The 25555-nt window shown below is 44.2% G+C and overlaps 3 protein-coding genes across 16 annotated transcripts in view; 1 reads left to right on the top strand and 2 right to left on the bottom strand.

The window, feature by feature from the left end:
• The window catches only part of SNX30 (sorting nexin family member 30), a 50887-nt gene extending 46828 nt beyond the window's left edge, over positions 1–4059 (top strand). The window contains exon 9 of the mRNA XM_085213929.1: positions 579–4059. Within this exon, the coding sequence (XP_085070055.1) occupies positions 579–638 (60 nt within the window). The 3' untranslated portion in view covers positions 639–4059. The remainder of the gene's footprint in view (positions 1–578) is intronic.
• Positions 4060–6013: 1954 nt separating this feature from the next.
• SLC46A2 (solute carrier family 46 member 2) lies at positions 6014–24800 on the bottom strand. The gene is made up of 5 exons (XM_085213928.1): positions 12255–24800; positions 11003–12153; positions 9573–9656; positions 8019–8175; positions 6014–7461 (listed from the first exon to the last, which is right to left on the bottom strand). Exons 2-5 carry the CDS (start codon positions 12066–12068, stop codon positions 7404–7406), a joined length of 1365 nt encoding a protein of 454 aa, XP_085070054.1. The 5' UTR covers positions 12069–12153; positions 12255–24800; the 3' UTR covers positions 6014–7403.
• A 143-nt stretch (positions 24801–24943) lies between these two features.
• PALM2AKAP2 (PALM2 and AKAP2 fusion) overlaps positions 24944–25555 on the bottom strand; it is a 246313-nt gene continuing 245701 nt past the window's right edge. For all 14 annotated transcript variants that reach the window (XM_085213912.1, XM_085213914.1, XM_085213913.1 and 11 more), the window contains one exon: positions 24944–25122. In XM_085213912.1, the coding sequence (XP_085070038.1) occupies positions 25030–25122 (93 nt within the window). In that variant the 3' untranslated portion in view covers positions 24944–25029. The remainder of the gene's footprint in view (positions 25123–25555) is intronic.

Below are 25555 nucleotides of genomic sequence, written 5' to 3'. Positions count from 1 at the left end.
GAGGATATCCCTGCCAATGGCATGGGTATTGAACCTAAGTGAATTTTAAGGTCCCCTTTCAACTTAAGCCATTCTGTGAAGTATAGTGTGGAGAAGTCCCTGAGGCGTAGTGGGATACACTGTGTGTCTGCAATATGTACATGTATCTTGTCTGGATAGATTTTTCAAGTAGTGTTGAGAGCATGCTGCTATAATAGTGGCTACTGTGTCCAAACTAGTCCTCTCGCACAGTCACATCACAAACATGAACTTGGACAAGAAGTTGTTTGACTGCCTAGCTGCAGGCTATGTCTTTCAGTTCAGAAGAATCTAGCTGATATTTGAAAATCATAGGTATTCTGATGTATTCTTAATAGCTTGTCCCAGCAGATGACTTTGGAAAGCTTTAATTTGATTTCTTTGTTTGAAAACAACAGCTATTCTTCCTGAATGCTTACTTACATTATTAAAGACGACCAACAAGTTTAAAGAACCCTGCTCGGCTTTCTGAACTTGCATTCTGTCAGTCTGGGAGGGTGATTCAAGGATTACAAGAGCTGATATACAATTCATTTTTTAATCTTTCTTTCTTTCTTCAGTGCCTTACAGCATGGGAGTCAATTATACCACTATTGCAAGACAAACCAGAGACCAAATAAGAAGTACCTTCATGGACAGTCTAGCACATCTGTGCTCAGTACCACTAGACATACTGGAACTCCACGAAGGTCTCTTTTTTTTTTTTGTCAACTGAGATGCCAGCTGTGCTCAGGCTGGAACAGACCCTCTGAAGACTGTTTGACTTTTTCCTCATTTTCTGTTTAAACTGGGGTATGTTTCATCTTTTTGAGTTATCTTGAATGGTTCCTTCTCTATCCTATGGAGTGACATGGGGCTTATAGTGAAAGTGCATGGGGATCTTGATAAAACTTACCTCTTTAGCCTGGAAGGAACTGATGAGTAGAACACTAAAAAGATGAAAATAAAACTCTACTGCAAGGTGCCAAAATGACAGCTTTATTACTGTTCTGTTTTGTTTGCTAAAAATATAATTATTTCCTAACCAACCCTTTTTTTTTTTTTTTTTTGGATGGAGAGGGGAAGACTGGAAGTGATTATCTTCTATTTTGCTACCACCTGTATGCTCCCACTGGCTAAAATGCCTTCTGGAGAGTTTTCTGTGTGGGAGTTGGGCTGGTCCTAGGCAGAGCATACTGACACTACGTACATATAGCCTGTGATACAAGCATGAACTGTGTTTTTTTCGTGAGTGTAGCATGCTGTAGGTTCATACTAAATATTGTTTACCTTGGTGATTATGAAGTAATGTCAGTTGGCTGAAGTGTACTTGTGACCGAGATGGGGATCAAAATCATCCTGGGTGTCCACGGGGAGGTTGGAAGCAAGTGTGAATTTTCAGTGTATTTTTTCTAAAGCTTGCTCTGAAATGTGCATGGTAGAATTCTCTTGATCCATGCTTTGTTGTCTGTTTGTTTGGGCTTTTTTTTTCCTCATCCAGAGCATTTTCATTAATAATCAGTTAAGGTGCCTGCTGTGGTAAAGGTAGAACTCTCTCCCTATTTTTCTTTGTTTTGCAGTTGCAACTAAAAAGCCAAAAAGTGTAAAATATTTGACCGTACCAAGCATCGTTGTGTGTGTGTGAAACTTGCCTTAAACAAGTCAGTGAGGCTTAATAGGTGCACACACTGTCCATGCCTATCTCTGCTGAACCTCATGGCAAGTGTTTTAAGACCTCTTCTGGTACCAATCTATTTTTAGTAGTTTCTTTTGGCCTTTAGCAGTGTAGCTGCTTCTGCAAGTTCCTTTTCTTTTCTCTTGCAGTCCAGCCTCAAATAAATACCTGTTTGGTGTTGATAGCCTTAGTACAAGGGATGCTGCCATGATGAGTATCAGAGTCATGGTTTAACAGCATGTAGATAAGCCCTCTTTATCCATTCAAAGTGAGCAGTCTTGGGGTTAATATCAGTGAAATTCTGGGATTTGGGGGGGGGGTAAAAAGTTGAGTGCTTACTGCTAAGCTTGAGTGATCACTTGATCTCTGGCAACATTCTTGCGAAGAATCTGAAGGATGACTGGGTTTATGCAACTTCAGAATGATACCTGACAGGAGAACACACAGATTTGAACTCTAAGCACCAGGTGTACCTGACTCCCACCCCTGCAGTGGCTATTGTGGCCTGTATAGCAACAGTCGAGATAGTAGCTGTCAGGCTAATGAAATTACACTCTCTAGATGCAAAAGTCAAGTTTTTAAGACACATTAAGTGGTTTAAATGGGTTTTCCTTTATTGACTTAACTTCCATTGGCAGTTCTGTGGTACTAAACAAACTGCTTTCTGGTTTAAGTTCACAGTTTATCAACATACACTTAGGTGGATTAACATCTTGAGGTTGTTGTTGGGTTTGGAACAACTAACAATGCCTGCTGTGCAAAGGGAGTACTTGAAGAGATAGTCTTGACGCAGTAACCTAGTGTCTTCCTTTGTCTTTCCCCTCTAAAATAAGCACCTCTAAGCGCATAAACTTTGTACAGCTTGACCTTTGGGGTTACAGTATATTCCTGTCTTCTCTATTTCCCACAAACAGATTGTCATGCTTTTTTGAGCTGGTGCCTGTGTGGTAAATGAAGATTTTTAGTTCGCTATGAAACATCACTGGAAGTCAAGCAAAACAAAATTGGAAATAATATTTAGACGTTCTTTCTTCCACCTAGTCAAGAATGTGCAGGATGAGTGGAGAGGATGTTGTTTTGCTGCGTTCTGTCTGATACCTTATAACACTGGCATTCTGTTCCCATTCAGTGTTGTACCAGACTGAGGTGGGGCTTTGTTCTGGCATATTTAGTGGTGGGCATCACAGCCATTCGTAAGTGCAAGAGGCAGTGGGGAGTTCCAAGTCAAGTCTGAGTAACTTACTGCCGGTGTGGTTCAAGATCAGCTTAAACTTTTGTTAACCTGATGCCACTGCTTGGTTTCTAAACTACGTAGTCAAAGCATATTTTGATTTCAGATAAATCCAGTTCTGATTGAACTGTTAAAAGGTGGGTGTGCCTTTCCTACTTAGAATGTGTTGGCTCTGTAGCACATACAAGCTAATTTGGAGGAAAGGCTGTAACTTCAGATTGTGATCCTGGATTTCTGTGGTACCAGGATTTTTTTATTATCTGGAAAATGAAAACCTCTGACCCTGCAGGGGAAGTGAAGCTTAACATTCATAAGAAAACCTCTTCTGCAAGAGTTGCTGCAGTGTAAGAAGGGTGTGTAGTGGTAGACCTCTTAGCTCCTGTGGACTACTACAGAGGCTCTATGAAAGAAAGAGCTGTTATTGTAAACCGCTGGATAGCTGTGGGAGAAGCTGTGATGTTTGGGGAAGCAGTGCAAGCAGGGAGAACACCAAAATAGCAGGAAACTCCTTAAAGAAGTAGTTTATTTATTTCACTACTGTTAGTGAGAGGTTGAGAACTGAACTGTTAGTAAAACTGGCATGGCCTGTAATCCCTTATATGATGGATATCTCTCTCTTAGGAAGACACAAACCCTAATAGTGGAAAAAGTGAGATGCTGGGAAAGGGAAACTGGAGGAGTTTGAGTCTTTGAGTAACTTCCTGAGTGTTCAGTCACTTATGGTCACCTTCTATGCTTGCGCTGAAATGGTGTCAAAAGTGGCTGCACCTTTCCAGTGAGCCCACATAAGTTGAGTCCTTCTCAACAGCTCTTAGGTCAGCCTGGCTTCCTTTATAATCTGCAACCAGACTTAAGATCTGTCTCAGAGGATGTAAAATTCACTGCTGTCCTGATTACTCCTACATAAGCTCTAGAATGTTTGTTCCTTCTCTCAACTGGCACTAGCACAATAAAGCAAGCACTGAGATATTGTTTTTTGTACTCAGTAGAGAGCCATGCATTGTTCATACATGTTTTTATCAGGTACTGACTCTTGCAATAAACAGTTGTTGAAACATCTCATGGCTTTTTTGGGTATCCATTGAAAAACAAAATGTTGATAAGTGTTAGCTGTTCAGTCATAAATGTTATCAAAGAATAAACTGTGGATTCTTCAGAGTGTCTGCTTGGATTTTTGTTGCACTTGTGCTTAAGACTGTAGTGGTCTAAATCATAGGAAGAAACTTCAGAGAATCATAAAATGGTTGGATTGGAAAGGACTTAGAAGTCCATGGAGTTCCGGATGCCTGGTGTACAGGGGCAGGTTGCCCCACTGGGTCAGGCTGCCCAGGGTCCCATCTAGCCTGGCCTTGAGTGCCTCCAGAGGTGGAGCAGCACCTCCAGGGATGGGGCACGTACTGGCTCTCAGGGCAGCCTGTTCCACTGCCTCACCACCCTCTGAATAATTTCTTCTGAATGCTGAGTCTAAGTCTCCCTTCTTTTAGTTTAAGACCATTGTCCCTTGTCTTATCACTATTAGACTATGTAAAAAGTCATTCTCCCTCATCTTCATAAGCGCCTTTCAGGTAATGGAATGCCACAATGAAGTCTCTTCAGAGCCTTCTCTTCTCCAGTCTGAATAAGCCCAGCTCCCTCAGTTTTTCTTCATAGCAGAGATGCTCCAGCCCTCTAGTCATCTTTGTGGCCCTTCTCTGGACCCCTTCCAGCAGCTGCAAACTTGCCTTGTGCTTGGGTCCCTAGTGTTGGATTCAGTCCTCTCATCTACTGTTGGCTTGTATTCAGGTTTTCAACCAGGGCTGCTCTGAATTTCTGCTGAAGCTTTTCTAAACTCCTGGAGGGTTTTCTGTCTTACATGGATGCTCTGGTGGACCATAAGTTGGGAATTGCTTCTGAAGCCTTCTTACACACAGTTGCATGAAAATAAAGGAGAAAATAAAAGTCCTTGTTCTGCTTTCCTTTGTGCACGTCTGTCTGTTGCTCCTTGAAGTGTGGAGACTCTGGCCAGCAGGGGAAGGTAAGCTAGCTCTGCCCTGGTTCCCCTTCTCTCCTTCTTCGAAGTGTCAGTGATGATGACAAGGAGTGCTAATTTTTTGCCTGGACTGCACTACTTCCAACCTGTGTGTAAGTCCATGCACTGAAAACCATTCACTTTGCATCCTAGGGTCGCTGTCATACCAAAAAAATCCAAAATGAAAGCAGTGAGAAGATTAATCTCACTGTGTGAATTTATAGTGCGAAGCACAGAGCAGTACTCTTCTCTCATATGTTCAACCAACTCTGACAGCTCTTCTTCAGACTCACAGGTTATGAAATGTCTTGACTTACGGTGATGGCATGTTCCTATACTTTCTCATATATCTCTGTATTGGTATATGTAGGTATACGTGATGCCTCCTATTTAATTCCATGGAAATTACAACAAATACAAGGAGAACAATAACACTGTTTGATAGAGCAAATTCTCAGCTACAAAATATTATTTTTCAACACAGTCACTACCACTAGTTATGCATTTTCTTCATGGATAAACAAAAGCCTGCATGCTGTGCTCATAAAAGTCTATACCAGCAGAAGTGACGTGGTCACTTCTGCTGAAACACACCACCCACTGCCTCACTGTGCTCACATCCACTGTTTGGCCTATGTCAACGTTTGGTAAGCAGTGATGAATGTCATTGAATACAATTACTTCCTCACAGAGGAATGCAGTATCACACCTCAGCTTTATCCGGATTTCCACGTCAGATACCATTTTGTCAGAGTGGCCCTCTGTTGCCATCTGTCATATGGCAACAAAATGCAATGGGATATTGGTGAGAAGGTTCAAGTTCAACTGCCATACCACCAATATCTGCCTCTGACGTTGTCTGCCATCATCATAAAATAGGAGATATTACTTTCAGAGCAGCTCTTGTATTTTCTTCATTGTTTACTATAGAACTAGTATTGATGGAGAGAAACACTTTGAGGTAAAACTGTAATTCTCTATCAGTGTGTACATTTTTTAAATACACTGTTTACCTCAGTTTGGTGGAATGAACCAATAAATGTATTTAAAAATGACTCCTTCATAAAGAATTCAATGTTTATTTTTTGTCGCCTTCACCACTGAAATGTGATGTGTGCACTTACTTTACTGGGCAGCCTATTAACATACTACAGAAACATTTTTCCTGTAAAAGTTTATTCCATTGCTGATTTAACTGAGTGCAAGCTGTCTGTTGCCATGGTTAACTGTTATAACCTGAAAGCAAAGCCTGGAGCTGTGGCAAGGCTCTGAGGGCTGGCGATGGTGGGACAGGGATGGCAGCAACTTGCTTAGAATGGGAGAGTTGCTTAGTGAGTAATCAATTTCTGCTTGTCACATCCCTGTCTCAAACTGGGGCTGCCTGCCTTACCTCCTGGCTATTACAGGTGCTGAAGAGCTTTTTAATTGTCTGTACATAGTATAGGAGCCTGGAAGCCAGTTAATTCTTGTTAAGTCAATTAGCACGTGAGTGGAAACGAGTCTAAATGCTGATCCTTATAGTGCATGCCAGTTTTCTGAAACTTGTTTGGATTTAGCTGATAACATCTCAAGAGAACTGGCACATTGCATGGGGTTCCTTTCAGCTGGAACGTGGCCCAGCACAAGGCTGGGCTTACAAGATGACTGCTGCCTGGTACTGTCTGCCCTCCACCTCCACAAAACCTGTAGGGGTGGTGACCTTCACTCGCCCATTTCTTAACCTGCTACAAGAACATCCTGGTGCTGGGGATGAAATGCCAGTTACTGAGTCATAGGCGTCTTCCCATAAGCTCTGTTAATGCACTACGATGGCAATCTCCCAGAAAAGAGGAGCGTGAACATGATTTAAGAAATGTTTTATTGTAGAGATTACAAAAAATGTACTTTAATCTTGTTTTTTTGTTGTTTTTTTTTTGTTTGTTTGTTTTTTACCATTGCATTTCTGTATTTTTCTTCATAACATCAGTTATCTTTACTCTTGTCTGTAATATGTTAGAAGTTAGTCTCGTCCTGCTGACCACTATGCATTCCCAGTGTGCTGCTTCTGGACCTCTACCATGTAAGCCAAAGTCACAGAACTGCTCTGAGATTTCAGACTTGAAAGACAAGAAGAAAATAATGGAGAACAATGGCTGTTCCACTGCTTTCCCCTTTTAAACTGGTTGATGTGCTTGGAAACATACCTCCCATTTCTGCCCTGTCCTTGTCCATCTGCACTATTGCTAAGTACCTAGAATGAAAAGATGTTCAGAACATTGTTAGTGACCTACAGCCAGTGCACATCACTCTTCATGAGGATGTACTGCAGAAATAACAAGGCAAACTTCTTTGTCCTGGGTGAGCTCATTGGCTGAGAGTGTGGCATGCTGTGAAGACGTAGATGAGATGCTTCTTGTAATGAAGCTAATTGTAGGGGCATATGGTTGGCAGAACTTCCACTTTCTCAAAGAACTGATCAAGACTAAAAGATGTGTTAGATGGTACAGCTTCTGTCACTTGGTCGGAATCTGAAAAGAACCAGTGCTTGAACGTTGTTTGATGGCCACAATGCTGTAAAGAACAACAAAAACACAGGTTACTAGAGAGCTACCAAGCTAACTTCTCAAGATAACTATTGACTATTGTTGAGCCTTTAATTTCTCTTTGAAAAAAGCACCCAAGGGATGCTCAAAGTTACTATTTTCAATCACAGTGAGCAAGTAATCCGTAATGGATTTAAAATATATGTATTTTTTACTTTGCGTTTTCGCATTATTTAGCACTACATTTGTGCAAGGCTTTGTCCCATGGGATTATTAGCTCTTAAACTCTGCCAAATATTTCTCCCACAGCAATTCATTTACATAAAACGAAAAGGCGGTGGAAAACAGTGGCTAAATCACTTGCAGGTCAGATTCAGCGAACTTCCCCAGTGCTTGTCATCCCACTTCCACAGAATTTTTGTTTTTCTTTTTTCAATGTTTTTTGCAATTTTCTTTTGAAATTATTAAAAATAATTTAAAAAAAAAATCCTTTTCCAATCTGTATTGTGCACTTAAGACCTAGAATCATGGAGCGAGTAGAAAACATAGCACGCCCCTTTGGGGAAAGCAATTCCTATTCCTTACCTTAAAGGGAGGAGACTCAGGCAGCCAGCCAGGAAAGACAGAACAAAGCAGAAGCCGCTGTACCAGTTCAGCGTGCTTTGGTAGATCTTGTTGTAGGCTGTGGATGTCACTACTCCCGTGGTGACTAAGGACAGCTGCAGCAGGACAAACACCTTACCTGTAAAACAGCAACATTGTTTGTCATCTAGGAGAAGAAAGCTTGCTGTGCCACCTCCCTGCGACATCCAAGTGAATTATCACCACCACTGCACAGAAAAGTGAAGTGGTCATGGCTTAACAAGGGCCAGAATGCACAAACTTACATCTGCTGCTGCTCTGGAGCAGGGTTAAGTATCTCTTCCTTAAAGCATAGGACAAAGCTGCCTCTTAAGCGGTCTAGATTTTAGGTTGCAATGAAAAATTGCAACTGGAAACAAGTGCTCATTTCCATATGATATGAAAAGGCAATGTATTTAGGACAAAAGAGACCTTAATTAGCTCCTGCCCTCGGCCAGAAAGGGTTGGATTACATCCAATGGGCTGAGATGTAATAATAGATGTTCTCCTAAAATGGAGAACTGTGTGTGATATGTAGTGAGGAGGAAATTGAGTCCCCTTTGGAACTGCTTGAGGGCAGCCATTTTCACTGAAATGCACCATTCTGTTTCTGTTGTGGTAAATGGGGAAGAGGAGCAGTCTGATCCTTCTGGAATGCACAAACCAGGAGTACATTCAGGGCCTTGCCCAAGCCTGTGGTTGTGCAGGCTCCTTTTCCTGTGTGGCACCGGTGGCCCTCACCTGAGGAAACAACGCAGTACCAGAGTGGTTTGCGCTCCATAGAAGTTTGGAGCGCTGTGGTCATACGACAGGAGAGAAAATAATGAATATGCATGACTATGGGCTGTGTTTTGAGGATGCATGAGCAGTCACAAGCCTGAGGTGTGTGTGGGTGCATGACCACACCAGTGGTGTCTGAAGCCAAGTCACTGGGGTGAAGATGGTAGCTGCCAGTATGTTGTGGTAAAACACATACGTTTCACTATTTTCTAAAACAATGTTAGCAGAAAAATTAGGAATAGCTTCTTCTATTTCCCCAAAACTGCGATTTTCTTATGCAAAAGCTGTCCTTTGTTTGTTAATTCATGTTCTGAAGGAATTGATTGACAAGAAATGTTTGGAGACTTATTTAGAGACTGTAACTGAAAAAAAGATGAAAGAAATCCATCATTCCCAAAACGGGAAGAAGCCAAATATAAACTGTGAGTATCTCTGAGCTTCAGCCCAGTGTGCCCTCTGTTTCCCCTGGAGCAGTACCTCAGATCTTATTTTCCCTGCCTTTCAGCTGCACACTGATAGTAATCTGTTGAAATGTGTATTGAAAATTCTGTGGATAAATGATGAAGCAACGGGGGAGGAGAAGCTTGGACATGGCAGGCTTGTTCTGCAAGTTTCTCTGCTCCTCCCTTCCTTTTTGTGGTACCAACTGTTATTATGCAATGCACAGATTGTAGTGAAAACTTGCCAAACAGAGGGATTTGACAGTTTTTTGATTGGTGGGGTAACTGAAACACTTACCATAGGATGATCCTTCAACATGCTTGGACAACATGGACCTGATGGTTGGTAAGGGGATGAGGGCAAAGAGCATCACTGCTCGAGCTGCAACACAGTGAATATATATGGTTATCATCAGTACCTGCTTCCTGTCTCACAGCATCCACTGCTTTTGCAGACCGCATGCCTCTGGCATGGGCAGGGCCTTTGCTTCAGCTTGTCATGTTCCCTCAGCCTCAGAAAGTGGTTAAAATCTGCAAGAGGAATGCAGGTCTTTGCTTCATGTAGGTGGCAGTGGATAAGCCACCAACTGCTCCAGCTGGCAGAGGCACTTTGCCTGAGCCAGCCGTGATCTCTTGGATTTGACCTCTGGTTCCAGTGTATACATACAGCACCCTCCTTGTGGCAGTGAGCTGGACAATCCAGGTATAACCATTGGAGAAAGCACTCTGTGCTACCCAGCCTGGACAGGAACACTGCTTTTTCTCCTGCGCACTGCAGGAAGACCTGTCCACTTCTAGCAAACTAAAGTGTTTCTCCAACACCCTAGTATGCATCTTGCAAATCCATTATCAGCACTCTTTGGTGACGGACTTAGTACTAGACAAGCATTTTTAAAATTATAATTTTATGTCTTTTTTTCCTCTAATTGCCTAGTGGATGAACAAAATCTGGTAAAGATTTAGCTCAGTTTTTGGCTTGGTACAGAAATAATATCCTACCATCTTTCCTCTTAGAATAGATTTGTTTAACTTTCAATTTCTCCTTTCTTGTAGAGGCAGACAGAAAAAAATTTTCAGGTCATTTCTCTAGGACCTTTTCCTCACTTTTAAGAAAAAAGATCCCAAAGCTGTGCAAGAAAGCCATGCTCTTTCTGTTAGTCAGGTGTGAATCACCCACCTCAATGTCATCAGGGATACTTTCTTGGCTTTTGGTTTCCTGTGTTCCTGCAGAAGCTGCTTCCCCAAAATAAACTTGCCCCAACTACTATTACCTGTTCCTTAGTCACTTATATACAGTGTAAGATTTGTATAGTACATTGCCATAATATTTTATTTGCTAAAGCAGCTCCAGTTTTTCATATAAATTCTCCCATGAGTCATAAAAATCTTAATGTAATAAAAATAAATGACATATTAAGGAGATCACTTAGCAGGAAATCTTCCACAATTATCTTCTATTGTAGGCTTAAGTCTTATGCCTTGAGAAACAAGTGCTTCACATTACTAGAACAGTGTTGTCTGACTGGTAGTGATAGCCTGCAACAGTTCCTGCCTTACCACATTGTGAGCATTTTTCTCCCACTCAGATCTGGACTATGACTAAGTGACAGATTTCAAGTTAACTAGCCTTAAACTGAGCATAGACATGAGCATCTGCCTTCTCTGGATATTGATGTATGCTGCACAAGAGAGGTGTGGGGGGAGGGCACTTGTGGAAGCCCAACTCACCAATGTAGAACAAGAAGGTCCACCGCACAAAGGCCATGATGAGGATGCCAGCACTGAATGACACCACTCCGATCATGATCATGGTGACGTCCATAAAGTACTTGGAGAACACAAGTACCCCCAAGAAACTGGTGATGAAAATCACATACCCAGCAGCGTTGCCGTGGCCAATCTCCACGGCATTCCAACTCAAAGGCTCTCTGATCAAGAAGAGTGGAAGTACATTCATTGCACCAACTACGGCAAGATCATAGAGGATTGCTGCCACAAAAAGCATAACGATGATTAGTTTTGAGGGTGTTACTGGAGTTTGGCTGCTGCTGCTCTCTGAAGGCTGGGCACTGTCTGCTCCTCCTGTGTGGGCTGGTAGCTGGCTGCCAGCCTCCTCTACACACTTGGCTTTGTCTGAGCAGGAAGCTGCAGACTTGGGGACCATCAGCACAAAAACACTGTAGAGGAGACAGAAAGCATAGCAGGCAATGCTGCAACTCACCAGCACGGTGCCCTCTCGATAGTGATAGCTGAAGCCAACAAAGAGGTAGCCAGATGCCATGCTTCCCAGAAAGCCGGCAAGGCCATACACCATCTCAATAATGATGAGTCGCAGAGACCTCTTGCTCTCAGAGGAGCCCAGAGATCCCAGAGCCATGATGCCTGCCCAGAATGTGGTGAAGCCTCCTGTCAGCCCATTGACGGCTGCAGCCCCATACATCACCTCAATTGGCCAGTCCAGCAGGATCAGCAGAAGCAGGAGAGACTTGGAGCCCAAATAGCCAAGAAGCGAGACGCAGATGGGGATCTTCCGATGCACCTTGTCCCCCAGCTTGGACAAGCCATAGGCTGACACCAGTGGACTGAGACCCAGGACAAGGTTGTAGATGATATAAAAATTAGAGACAGCTTTCTGCTGAGCATCTTCCAGTACGTGGGAAGGGACGGTTGAATTGGTCTGGTTGTAGAAGTTCTTCACCACCAGCAGCAGCGCTGTGTCGTAGAAGGCACTGGCCACCTGGGAGCCTGCAACCACCGGCTCAACCCATGTTCTCATTGCCATCATCCCCACCATGATGTAGATGGTCACCTCTAATCAGGGAGAGAGAAGAGCTATTTTCCAAGAGATGTGCTCTCAGAAGTCTTGCTCTGGATACATGCTTGAAGTGGAGCAGTGGAGGGAAAATAAAAGGTCTGTCAGTTTGCACAGAATCAGAGTTGTGCAAGAGGCAATCCAGCTGGGAGGGTGTTTGCACCTCACCTTGGTACGTATGTGTGCATCGCATGCACATCCCTGTGCTGCTCTGACCTCTGGCTCAGGCTGCAGAGGCTTTTGTATGGAGACGCCCTGCAATCACTGGCTGCTGCTGCTCTTCCTGGTGCAGCTTCAATAAAGATCATATGACCTGGGGGAAATTTCTGTCACCCACTTTAGGAAGTGAAAATGGTCATGTATTTGCTGCTTTTTTTCTTTCTCTTTTGGCATCCTTCACATGCCAGAAGGCTCTCAGGGAAATGATGCTCATGCCTGACTCAGGGATAGGAGAAGGCTGAGTGCTTTTCTTGCCAGGTGTTTCATGAATTCCTCTTCACTCCATTCCTTTCCTTTTTATCCATAAATATGATGCTGGCTCCTTGGCTCTCAGCTGCTCCCCTTTGCTCTGTTGCAACATCATGCCTCTGATGTCATTGTTGTTTCAATAAAACAAGCAGGAAATTACACTAAAAAGAAAAAATGAAAAGAGAAAATTTTTATTTTTCACAACCTGCCTCCCAATCCTTGTGCTGTGTCCTTGGACTTTAAAATATGGGAATTTTCAAAAGGAGGAGGAAATTCCCAATGCTACCAAGGCATTGGTGATGGCCACACAACTCCCATCCATGATTTCCATTCTGTGTGTTGGCATGGAGTCTCAGCTTGCAGCCAGTCAAACACTGTACTGCTGCCCCGCGCTCTGGGTCTGCAGGAAATACTCAGGGGATGCTTGGCTGCTTTAGAAACACTAAGTGAAATGATAATGATCTCATCCTGTGCTGGCTGAGTGATTCATAACAGGCAAAGTAGCAGTCTGCTCTGGGAAGATTCACAGTGATGACTTAAAAAATAAATTAATGATTAATTGCACAAACCATGTTAAAATCCCCATCTGTTGCACTCTGTGTTGATTCAGGTGGCATCGACTCAGTGCCTGTGTACTTGTGGCTCAAGAGTGGCATTTTTTCACTCCTTCGTCCACTTGTGCAATACTTTTTGTTTTAAGTTTCTATTTGAGGAAAAAAATCCCAAGAACTAACATAGGAAGGAATGAGGAATTGTCTGCTAGAATGATTTGCTGCCACCAGAGAATTATAACTTTCTTTTTAAAAACTGATCAAAAGACTTGTAGACAATTGCAGAATTTATTATGATTTGTTCCAAATGTTTGATTTATTTTTTATCATTGCAGAAGGTGTTTCTTTAGTTTTTCTTCCTTTTGTCCAAACACAGTAATACTTCCAGAGGATGGAAATTCCAGGCAGCTTTACTCAAAGCCCCACAGTGGGCTGGTTCAGTCAACACATGCAACCAGAATTATGGACACATTTTGCTACGACTCGGGAGCCCCATCTTTTCTTCCAGATATTAGAGGGAAAGAGAAATGCCTTCATCCCATTCTAGCTTTGACGTAGGACATTGGTTTTCTTGTCATGAAGAGGAATTCTATGAGCACAGGGCTGGAGAGGCTGCAGATCTGCTCAGTTCTTGAATGAGGGATGATTTTCCTCACTTGGTGGGAAGTACAGGCTTCATCTGACACTCTTGACATTTAGATGATACTGTGCTATGCTCACTGCTATTCAAGCCCAGAGAGCTAATGAGCTGTGCTAAATGCCGTTAGTGATCTCATGAATTGCATATATATTTCCAGGATATTCTGAGTGCTCCTTCTCATTAAATGTGTTTTTAGAGCTAGTTCTCTTAGAAGGGTATAATTTTATATCAGCAACTGCAGTACAAGTATAACACAAGTTTAACTTAGGCTGTATAACATATCCTACTGAAAAATGCTTTGTGTGAATACCACATTCATCTGATCCCACAAAGACTTCAAGATTTCCGTTCTCCATAATCAGCTTTTCCACAGGGCTCAGTTCTCATTTTACTGATATTGAAGGGCTCAATTATGTGTCCTCTGGAATTTAATATTTATGCAGAATTAGCACAAGGGATCCTTAAGGGTGGTAAGAAAGTGGCTCTTGACATTTAAAAACATGCACCTACAGAACGATTGAGGTTAGCTCCAAGGCAAAAATACATTGCTGTAGACTGCTGAAACCTAGTGGTTAAAGGCAACCCACCCTACAGCCTTTGGGCCTGGGGACCCTAAAGCAAGGTCAGCACCAGCTCTTCTTCATGGAGAGAACCTCTGTGGTGCACTGATGCATAGTGCAGCGAGGAAGGACCAAGGATTGTACCCACAGTACTGTGGGAGAGACCCAGCAGGGACACATGAAGGAAGCTGGCAGTTGTTGTGCTTTCACACTGTGAAGTTACAGTTCTGCTCATTTTTCTCATTTCAGCTGTCTCCTTACCTGGTCAGAGTCTCTCCTGTGGGATTCTTCCCCTGCTGGACTGACAAAACCCAGCACCCTTTATATGCGCTTTTTTTTTAGTCAGCTGTGTTTTAATTTAGCTCAAGAAATTTGGGTGATTTAGTGCTGACACTTAACTGTATTTCTTAACATATCCTCTGCATAAAGATAGGAAAAAAGGCTCCTTGTGGTATCCAGTTCTTGCTTAATCAACTGGACTGCAGAACAAATCCTGCTGTACTTCTTAGATAAGGCCCAGATAATCTTTGTGCTAAATGCTTTTTTTTTTGTGTGTGTGCACATTCTATTTTTTATTAATATTCACCTCTTCTTTTAAATTGTTGTCAGTTTATACGGGTTTGGCACAAAGCACTGCAATTCAAGAGTGTACAGGCAGGAATGAACTTAATATAACTGTTTCAATTGGGAGGGACCTTTAAAGACCACCTAGTCCAACTCCCCTGCAGTGAACAGGGAAAACAACAGCTCCATCAGGTGCTCAAAGCCTGGTCCAGCCTGACTTTGAGTGTCTCCATGGATAGGGCATCAACCAGCTCTCTGGGTAACCTGTGCCAGCGCCTTGCCACCTTTGTTGTAAAAAACCTTCTTTCTTATATCCAATCTAAATCTCTCCTCCTTCAGTTTGAAACCATTTCCCCTTATCACATCACATCAAACCCCATTAAACAGTCTGTCTCCTTCTTTCATGTAGACCCCCTCTACATACTCAAAGGATGCTGCCAGATCTCTCTGGAGCCTTCTCTTCTCCAGGCTGAACAGCCCCAGCTCTCAGCCTTGTAGGAGAAGTGTTCCATCCCTCGGATCATTTCTGTGTCCCTCCCTCCTCTGGACACGCTCCAACATCTCCATATCTCTTCTGTACTGAGGACTACACATCTGGATGCAGTGCTCCAGGTGAGGTCTCTTCAGGGCAGAGAAAAGGGAAGGATCACCTCCCTCATCCTGCTGGCCACACTGCTTTTGATGAAGCCCAAGATGATTGGCTTTCTGGGCTGTGAGGAGACACTGCTGGTTCAAGTCCAGCTTCCCATCCACCGCAGCTGAGTAGTGGGATGAAACGAATTATCCCATAATGACAGGTTAGTCTTCACTTGTTGAATGAAGTGAGGACAGACAGTTTAGAAAAATGAAATAAGCACAGCAAAAAGATGACTATTAAAAGAAGTTCACTACTGAATACAGCACAGAAAATAATCTGTAAAAACTGAGTTCAAAATCAAAAACTGCCTTCCTCCCCCACATGCTCTCCAAAGATATATTCAGAAATTACTTTGTTTATATAATTCACATGTTTTCTTTCTTTCTTTTTTTATTTTTTATTTTTAAATGTTTTTCTATAAATATTTACAGCTGTGGTGAGTGGGTACTTGAAAAGCCTACAAACACTCTTTAGAAAAGAAAGAGATGTCTGATCAAAGACATTCAGGGTGACCAAAATCTCAGTAGAAGTGTGTGTGAGCAAATTTGACTTTGGGTCTATGAGACTGGGGAGTGAAGTGTGGACATGAACTAGAGAAAGGCTTTATGCAGTGCCAATGAGGAACGCTCTGGCAGAATAAAGAAGGAAAAAGAAGCAGCAAGCTTCACCCCCATCTTTGTGGAGTGAGGGAAAAAAGAAGAAAAGCAGTGCAAGGAAGAGGAGCACTAATTATTCTGGGCTGTGAAGGCAAATCTTGGCCTTAGATGTGAAAGAGAAGAGAAAGGCTGGATGAGAGCACAGTGATTCTTCTTGTGACCATGATCTGGATGACTACATTCTAGAGAAAGCAGGTCAAGGAAGAGGGAAAGGGTGGTGAGTGGGGATGCACCAACTTTATAACAAGGTCCTGGAATGTTATCTGAGCTGCTCAGCTAAGGTGGGGCCTTTCCTGGACCTTTGCTAGGTACTCAGCCCTAGCCAAGGGCAATTGCATTGAACAAGAACCTCTCCAGAGGCACACAGCTCAGTGGGATCCAGAGGAGGCCTTGGGACAGTGGAGAGGAAAAGGCCTGAATCCACCCAGTTTCCAGAGTGAGAGGTGAAGGCAACCAATAACACTGTGAATGCTTGAAGTACAGGCTCTGTCTTCTGCTGTGATAACTATTAGTGCTCTGTTTAACCTTCTTCTTTTGAGTAGAAAAAATAGAAAATTTCTGAGAAGTTTTTTTCTTCTGCAGACAACCTTGTGTGGAAATCCAGCCATTTTCACCCTATAAATCTCAGGTTAGTGCTGTGCATGGCCAAGTTCACATCTCAAAGGCAGGTGAAGGGTGGGGTGAGGCCACCACTGAAGGCCCTCCCAGTGTTCACATTGGGCAAGTCATAACTGCTGCCGTGAAGTCTCTGTGCACTCTTTTGGGCTAGATCCTGAACAAAGAAGTTGGCAAGAAAGGTTGGCTATGGTTTTAGTCACAGTGTGTTTACATTTTCCAGGGAATAGAGAGCTGCAGATGCTGCGGCACACCGGTGACACTTAGGAGCTCTGCCACCTTCTTTTTCACGTGGAAGCTCTTCCAGCTGAACTTCTGCAGCTCAAAATCAAGCCAAAACAAATGTCCAAATCCAAAACTTCAATAGAAGTTCTCAAACTTCTTTTTGGACTATATAGAACTCCAACTGCTTGGGGCTGGGCAGATCCTCCATGACACTCAGTGAGTACCCCATGAACGCTGTTGGCAGCTGCCCAGCACAGCCCGAGGTGGTTTCAGGGTGGGAGGCTGTGGAATAGTGGCATCACACGTGTGTCACTGCTTGTCTCACTGCAGTGGGTGAGGACTTCCAGGTGACCTCTCATCATGAGGAGAGATATCCCTGTTTGTTAGCAGGTGCTGCAGCCACACCTAGATAATCATCTACCCTGCAGCTTGGAGGCTGTTTGAGTATGGGAGAGTGGAGAGGTCCCTGGGAGCATTGTGGCATGATGGAGCCTGCCCCACATTGGACGTACTCTTGCATGATGATGTATGGCAGGCTATAGGGTACTGCCCCACTGCAGGAGAAGGGTGTGGATGGGGTAATCTGCACTCCATCCACAGTGCAGACATGGCATGAGTCACCCACCAGCAGGGCTGCCTCAGATCGGGTGATCGAGGGAAAGCACATGCAGATATGTCAAGGTAGATCTCACTGTGTGCTGCTTGGCAGTGAGCATCCTCCTAGGCGGACAACAACAGAGGGGGAGAGTTGCAAACAGACTTATTAGATTTGAACTGATGGGGTGCCAGTATGTGTGTGAAAATACATGAATGGGGCTTGAATTTGGGAAAAATCTGAGGAAGATTTTGGAGTTGAATAATGGGATGATGGGTAAAACGTACCAGGGATACAAGAAAATCTGGGCAGCTTTCCAGCAGTATTTCTGCTGCTAACTTTTCCCAAGCTGCAGTTCTTCAATGTCTAGCAAGCATGAACAAATATATACACAATATTAAATCTTAAGCTGTGTGGCAAGACAGCTGCTGTGACTGGCATTTGCTGTTCCCTTTGTTCCTCATTTCAGCTCTCTGGGACACTCAAAACCTAGTCAAGATAGACTTTGGATGTTATGGCCTGTTGTGTAACTACTGAACCACTGGTCAAGAGCAGTGCTGCTGCTACTTGCTGCAAAACTGCTTTTCCTGCTTTTCTTGTTTTCCTGTGAGCTCTCTTACCTCCTGCTCCTTGCACAGGAGCAGGGGGAGGCATCTTCCCAGCCTTGTCAGTGCTGCACTGTGTACTTTGTCACAGGTTGAGTGCCCTGCCTTTGGACATCACCTCTGAGGTGCCTGTGGGAGCCACCAAGGACTCATGGGCAAGGTAGAGCAGGGCAAGGTGGGCAGATGGATGCATAGGGGCAAGGCCAGGGTGATTTCTGATGTTTAAAAGCACAGTGATTTAGTATTTCTTCTGTGAAGGAAGGGGATGAGAGATTAAGAAAGCTCTGAAAAATCAAGCCTTTTAGGTACTGAAATGCTGTTTTGATCTGTTAGTGCTGAAGCACCTCAATAACAAATTCCTTGGAAACATCCCACAAAAAGCTCAGGAAGGCTATACAGACTTATCTTCTGATTTGTACGCTCAAAGAGCCTGCTATCAGTACATTAAGGGAGAATGCTACAATCCAGCTATTTCCTGACTCCCTTTTCCTGAAGGCTGACTCAGCATACAGTGGCCAGAGGTCACTGGGGCTAATCCCCATCCTTCACCACTGTTACCCAGGCCTGGCAGAGTCTGAGACATGTGCTGTAGCTGCCACATTTCTGTCTGCTTCCCTAAGAGCTTACCTAAGTCTGCTTCTTGCCACACAGCATCCAACCCTGCTCAGACATGGCCTGAGATAGCTTTCATTTGGCTTCAGAAACGGCTCTCTCTGTGAATAAATTCCTGTCAGCGAGATTTTCCCCTATTTGTCTTTCTGTTTTCCAGTGTTTATAACTCTGCCTTCTGACCTGCCTTACTTAATCTCTGTTCCTGCCAAAAATCTCCACTTTCTTTATACAGAAAGTATCATGACTTTAAATTAACTTCCCCGTTGGAAACAACCCTCTCAAACTTATATAAGCTCAGCATCTCTGGAGCTCTCTGTGGCTGGAGCTTGGAACAGCTGTTTTCCTTAAATGCATAGTCAAAGGAGAGCTGTAATCATGCTCTTTCTGGCACAAGTATTGCAACCAAGAGACTTTGTTTTATCTTGCTCTGTCCCAGCACAGACCCAAATGAACCCCAGAAGTGGTCAGTAAGAGAGCCGTGGTGTGGGATAAGCTCTGACCAAAGGCCTGCTCCATCCCATGAGGTTGATGCAGAATAAGATCCCCATGGGAGCCACTTGATCTTGCTACCTGGAAGCAGCTGTGTTTTGAGTGAAGACAGGATCATATTGAAACTGGGAGGGAACAGCAGAGGTGAGGAGGTGGGAGGGAGCAGAGAAGGGCACTGCTGCTGAAGTGTGTATCCTCTGTGGGCTGCGCTGTGCTGCAAAGCAATACTCCTAGAGGAAAACAAGTGAGCAAGTGCCCTACTTTGCACCTTTCCCTCTTCACCCTAATGAAGCAGGGCTGAGTCTTCCTATCTCCTCCACGGAAGGTGGAGTGTTACCTGAGGTGACAGGGTTGTTGGAAAAGTCAATTCCCATTGTATACTGGGAAACTCCACATTTCTCCACAGGGCTGACACTTCACGGTACTCACAAGCTCTTCCATCCTTTCTAATGATAGGTTATTTGCCTGTAAAGCCTTGGAGGAATGCTTCATCAGGATTATCTGTTTTGTTAGCACCTTCCCAGCTCAGTATCTTTCAGTAGTGGCTGGAGGACTTTGCTCAGTTTAACACGTGGCAAAGAGCTGCTACAAGAGGTAATTACAGTTTAGTGGGCACAGTGGTGATGGCTTGACAGTTGGACTAGGTTTTAGTGATCTTTTCCAACCTTTATGATTCTGTGATTTATGAAGTTCTTTCTGGGGCTGCTTGAGGAGGGCTTGTTGGGTTGGTAACACAGACGATGTCTTTGTGTGCTGGGCTCTAAGGTGTGCCAAAGCAGTGACTCTGTCTTTGCTTCCCTGTAGGCACCTTACAGAAGGACAGACACCTTACAGAGCCTCATGCCTCCCTCCATCCCTCTGTGCAACCACTGTGCCTTGTGTTTTGTGCAGTGCTACTGTAGGCTGAGGTGCTCCCCACACCCACTGCATCTCACTCTCCAGATGTCAGTGCTGCTGCATGGTTCAAGGGTTGCTATTCCACAGCCTTCTGATTTTCTTCATAGATTTTCCCCCTCTGCCACTGCCCTGGGTGGGATTAGAGTGGCATCAGAGCTCCTGGTGGTGCTCCAGCAACTGATGCTTATCATAAAAGCTGTACTCCTTGAGACACAACTGATGAACCTGTGGATAAGATGGCCAGTTAATCAGACTCAGCCAGAGCTAGCAGCAGACCCTGTGCTCTAGATGGCATTTATTTTTTTTTCCCTGTTACTGCTCAGTCTGTTGTTTTTTGATGTGTTTTTGCCGTGGTGAAGTTGTGGCAAGGTGCTGGATACATGGGGATTCTGGGGAGCAGTGCAGGGTTGGGCTGCCTGCTGCCAGTGGTGTGCTGGACTGCCCAACCTCATCAATTCAGTAAGGTCACTGAAAGTCATTTCTAGAGTTAAAAAATCTGTGGTAATATTTGTAGCTCAGGTTCTGCCTAGTCCCATCCCTCCTCTGCAATAGCTTGTGATGCCTGGCTTCCTGATACTGCATGCTCTGCTTTTTTTTGTGCACTGATCCCACAAAGTTTGCTTTGTGTTCTTGCCTCTGTCTGGTCCAGATCTGAGGCAGAGATTGTGCCCCATAAACAATGGATTTTGCAGACCTTAAGTACTTACAAAAATACTTTTTAGGTTGGCAAATGTCACTTTGGCCATGCAGTGGGGTGTTGGGATTTTAGCTGTCCTACATGTTTCTTAGTAGACAAATATGAACAGCTGCCAACAGTGAAATTTATTGCCAAAATTCCCAAGCCACTGCCACCCACAGATGTGACAGTACTCGTTTTGCAATCTCTAACCCTGCAGTATTTGCTAACAGGAGAGGAAATTCAAGGGCTGCTCTCTGTGGGCATTGGGGTATTGTGCCTGGAAGGAGAGGGGCTCAGACGGAACAGTGGGAGCAAACAGAAGGCTGTGGTCCCTTTCAACAAGACCTGAACAGATGGGTGAGTTGGGTAGAGAGGAACCTAATGAGTTTCAATAAAAACAAGGCTATGGTCCTACATCAGAGGGGAATAAATGCACACATCAGTATAGGATAAGGAATGATCTCCTTGAGAGGAGCTCTGTGGTGGACAACATGGTGACCATGAATCAGCAGCATGACTTCTTGGCCAGAAGGGCCAACGGCATCTTGGGGTACATTAAAAAGAGCATGTCCAGAAGGTTGAGGGAGGTGATCCTTCCCTTCTACTCTGCCCTGGGGAGGCCATCTCTGGAGCACTATGTCTGGTTCTGGGCAGGAACCAGTTATCTCCTAGAAAAAGTACAGTGTAGGGCCACAAAAATAATTAGGGGCCTGGTGCATTTCCCATACAAGGAAAGTGTGGGAGGCCTGAGACTGTTTAGCCTGGAGAAGACTGAGAGATCTTATCACTGCTTCTAAATATCTAGAATGGTGGGTGTCAAAAGGCTTGGGCCAGGCTCTTTTTAGTGGTGCCCAGTGACATGATGAGAGGCAATGGGCACAAACATAAGAAGTTCCTTCTGAACATGAGAAAGAACTTCTTTACAGTGATGGTGACGGAGCACTGGCACAGGCTGCCCAGAGGAGCTGTGGACTCCATCTCTGGAGATATTCAAGACTCACCTGGACGCTTCCCTGTGCAACCTGCTTTATGGAACCTGCTTTAGCAGGAGGGATAGAGGAGATTTTCAGAGGTCCCTTCTAACCCCTATGATCCTCTGATTCTATAAAACTGCTGCACATGGCCCACTGAGATCCCCACTGCTGTCAGCCCCAGGGGGCAAACAGGTTGTAACCAAACAACGCAGTGCCCCCAGCACAAGGGCATTGTGCACCTACTCCCACTGCATCCCTGCCACTGCTGGATAGAAACACAAAGCAGGCTTCTGTTTTAATGAGAAAATAATTATATACTTGCATTGTAGGCCTCACAGTCACTATAAAACAGAAGCAGGATAACATTGAAGTGGTTAACATACAGAAAGCCAGGTACTGTTGAAGCTGTTCGGTGAGTCATGACAAGGATGCCGCCTTCTGGTTGCCAAACCAAGTGATGTTTTTCTGTTTTCCTTCAGATGATGTCAGTACGGAGCGAGATGAAGCCCAAACTGGCAGCCTTTAAAACAAACCATTCAGAAAACCTGCACTGTAATCCCGAACTGCTTATAATCACAAATGCTAATGCTTAACTATTTCTCAATACACAGTTTCATTAAAACCAGTCTTTGCCACGGGAAAGGATCTGAGCGCTTCTTTTGTGGAGACAAAGTTAACTCTGCAATAGTGCTCCTTGGTTGCGTTGGATATAGTTATATATAGATAGATATGTATTACTGGCATATACTTTTAAACACCTAAGCCTGGTAGCATGCAAATGAAATAACAGAGAGGCGAATGAGCTGCACAGCACTCGTGCTACAGCTGCACCGAGTGTGCACTGCTGATAAATGCCCATAATTTCTGGAAGAGAAGAACACTGCTGGCTGCCAAGTTTGGCTGCCCAAGTCCAGCACATGCCACTGCCATGGGGAGTGGAAGCCCCCAGAATGCTCCTTTCTTACAACTGTGCCCCTCATCGAGGGCAATCTGGTTTGCGCTTCTAGGACCAAGGGGCAACAAAGCACGAGGAGATGGGTGGTTTTGAGATGGGTGACCAATGTCAGCCAGTGTGGGAGGAAAGCAGACCTCCACGTGGAGGGGAATACAGATGTGCCCCCATTTTGGGAAGCATGGTCTGATGCGGGGCCCTCTGCTCAGGGCACCTCGTCTCACAGCAAACAGGTCAGCAGGGCCTTCGTGTGCTCCACGGCATGGAGGGAGACAATTCATAGAGCTCATGGGTGCTGCAGTTCCCTGAAAATGGGCCTCAAAATGTCCACAGGCATGCCGGGGGGAATTGTGGGGAGTAACATCATTCGGTTGCAAGCGCTGTGTTGGTTGAAGAAAAGCACCAGGAGTGTGTTCACAGTATTGGTACTTATTAGAAGTGAGCTCGCTGCTCCAAGACAAAGCAGTGCAGCAGGCCATGAAGCCCAAGGAGAGGCTTGGGGGAGGATCAGCACTGTGGTTTTTAAAAAGAAGTCAAAATAATCATTGCTTGTCTATAAAAAAGGCAGAGCATTTTATTAGAAAAAAGCTCAGCATTTTTTGTTTTTGTTGCTGTTGCCTCCCAAACTTGTTCGTTTCTGGTCCAGAAATTATGGTTCCCAGATCTAAAATACTCTTATTGTATTGCTTGTGTGAAAAGAGTAAACCCGCAGCCTCTATACTACATACAAATACAAAGCACAAGAATAAATACCACATTTCTTTTCCTAATTGTCAGCTTACAAAATTGGTCAATAGTTTGCAATTGTGACTCATGCAAATACCATGTTGGGTCAAATTTTGATATCACAAATACTGCATTAACTCAGTGCCTTGTTTTTTTTATATCCCCTTTCAGACAAAAAAAAAAAAAAAAAAAAAAAAAAAAAAGAAAAAAAGAAAGAAAGAAAGAAAGAAAGAAAGAAAGATATGAGCACTCACCCCTACAGCTGGTACACAGCCTTGGAGAAAACCCACACATGCACACTGCCACACGTATCCTTGCACACGCGCCCCATGCACACACAGATGCACACGAACCCCTGGCGGCTGATCCCGGGCCAAAGCAACAAGCACGGGCCCTGTGGTCTGCTGGCAGCGCTGCACGCTCTGGCTGGATGGCAAACGTCATGCTTCCCCCCTGCCTGCCCCCTCGCTCCCTCCTGCCCCCAACTTCTTGTTGCCCGAAGGCTCCCGCAAAGCACTCTGCTCCAAAGGCTTTTTATGTTCTACAAGTATAGTGAAAGACGTAGCTCTCTTTCCTCTCTATCTCATACCTCTTCCTAGGCCAAAGTCTGGCTTAGTTCAATTATTGCCTTCTTTGAAAATTAAATGAACTTTATTTGTATTCATTCCCCACTACCCTTCTGCTTCAAACTATCCATCTCCATCAGTTATCCACGTACACCATTCTTTTTCCCCTCCCCACCATCAAAAAATAGTTGTCATCCGCTAAATACAGACTTTCTATTTAGAAACTTTGTTAGGTAAATATGATCTGAGAACCTGGAGCTCAGGTGATATTGCAAGCATACAGGATCCTAAAGCTAAGGTGATCCATTTGGCTTAGCTCTCATCCCCATCTATTCCACTCCTGAATTGTGATGGCTTGTGTTTGCAACACAAGGGCTGTATTTACTGAGTCTGCTGGATTGTACATTTGCAATAGATGCTTCCCCATTTATTTGTGGGTGCTTTTCTTTTTTCATTTAAACAGATAAATTACTAGATAAGGGGCGCAGACCCCCCCCTCCAAAAAAACCAACCCCACTCCAATCCCAACCCTGACGCTTTCGGTCCCCTCAAACAAACAGCATCAGAGGGTGATGTCATCACGCTGCAAGGGTAAGACCGATGTGGGCACAGACCCCGAGATGCGTCCCAGGGCTCCCTGGCCCTGCAACCCCAGCATCATTTGGGAGGGGGAAGCAGGGGTGGGAGGAGGGGGTGTTTTCTGAATGGGCTGTTCCTGTTGTTTTAAAGTTGCCGGGAGCTGGATCATTTCTGTGTCTGTGTGCATCATCGAGTTCGTTGTGTATTTAATAAATATCGGATTAAAATGCTGCTTATTTTTTTTCCTTTTTTTTTTTTCCCCCCGCCTTTCTCTTTCTTTTTTTTTTTTCCTTTTTTTTTTTTTTTTTTTTTTTTTTTTTTTTTTTTTTGGTTCAGCAGGTGCTGCTGCACAGCTACTCGTCCTCTTCCCGGTTGGCGTAAATGCCGGCCTCCCAGCGCAGCGCCAGCGCGCTCTTCCTGCGGTTCACCCTGGTGGCCTCCAGCACCTGGAGGGACAGAAGAAGAGGACATCCGTCACATCACTGGATGAACAGACATAAAAATCCACACATCCAGTAGGTGTATTATACGTAGAGAGGCATGTATGCATATATATGTACACATATAACAACACACATAGGTATATATATATATAATATATATGCACAAACATATGCACGCAATATAAAAGCGCACATACAGTATGCGTCTTATATATGGACACATGTGCATGCACAGAAACAATTATTCTAGGTAAGGAACAGTTTTAATACGTGTGCAACAAACTTAAAAAAATAATTCAGAGTGGATCAAAGGGTGCTAGCATGGGGTGTGCACACAATGCGCTCCTCTGCAGATACAGAACACTGTATGCCTGCCTGCACCAGTCCTCTTGCAGAAGCCCAGTTCTTAAGTTTAAAGAGCCAGTAAGAAAAAAAG

This window comes from Meleagris gallopavo, chromosome Z, assembly GCF_905368555.1.
Source record: "Meleagris gallopavo chromosome Z, MGAL_WU_HG_1.1, whole genome shotgun sequence".
In the NCBI taxonomy this organism is placed as follows: domain Eukaryota; kingdom Metazoa; phylum Chordata; class Aves; order Galliformes; family Phasianidae; genus Meleagris; species Meleagris gallopavo.
This window is presented reverse-complemented; position numbering and strand designations above follow the sequence as displayed.

Excerpts from the sequence above, each read along its gene's own strand:
- SLC46A2 (XM_085213928.1), bottom strand. The coding sequence starts at position 12,068 with ATGGTGGGGATGATGGCAATGAGAACATGGGTTGAGCCGGTGGTTGCA. Across the intron at positions 8,176-9,572 it reads TGTTGAAGGATCATCCTATG|GTAAGGTGTTTGTCCTGCTG; the intron begins GTAAGTGTTTCA and ends GCTGTTTTACAG. Across the intron at positions 7,462-8,018 it reads CTGAGTCTCCTCCCTTTAAG|CATTGTGGCCATCAAACAAC; the intron begins GTAAGGAATAGG and ends TGTTCTTTACAG.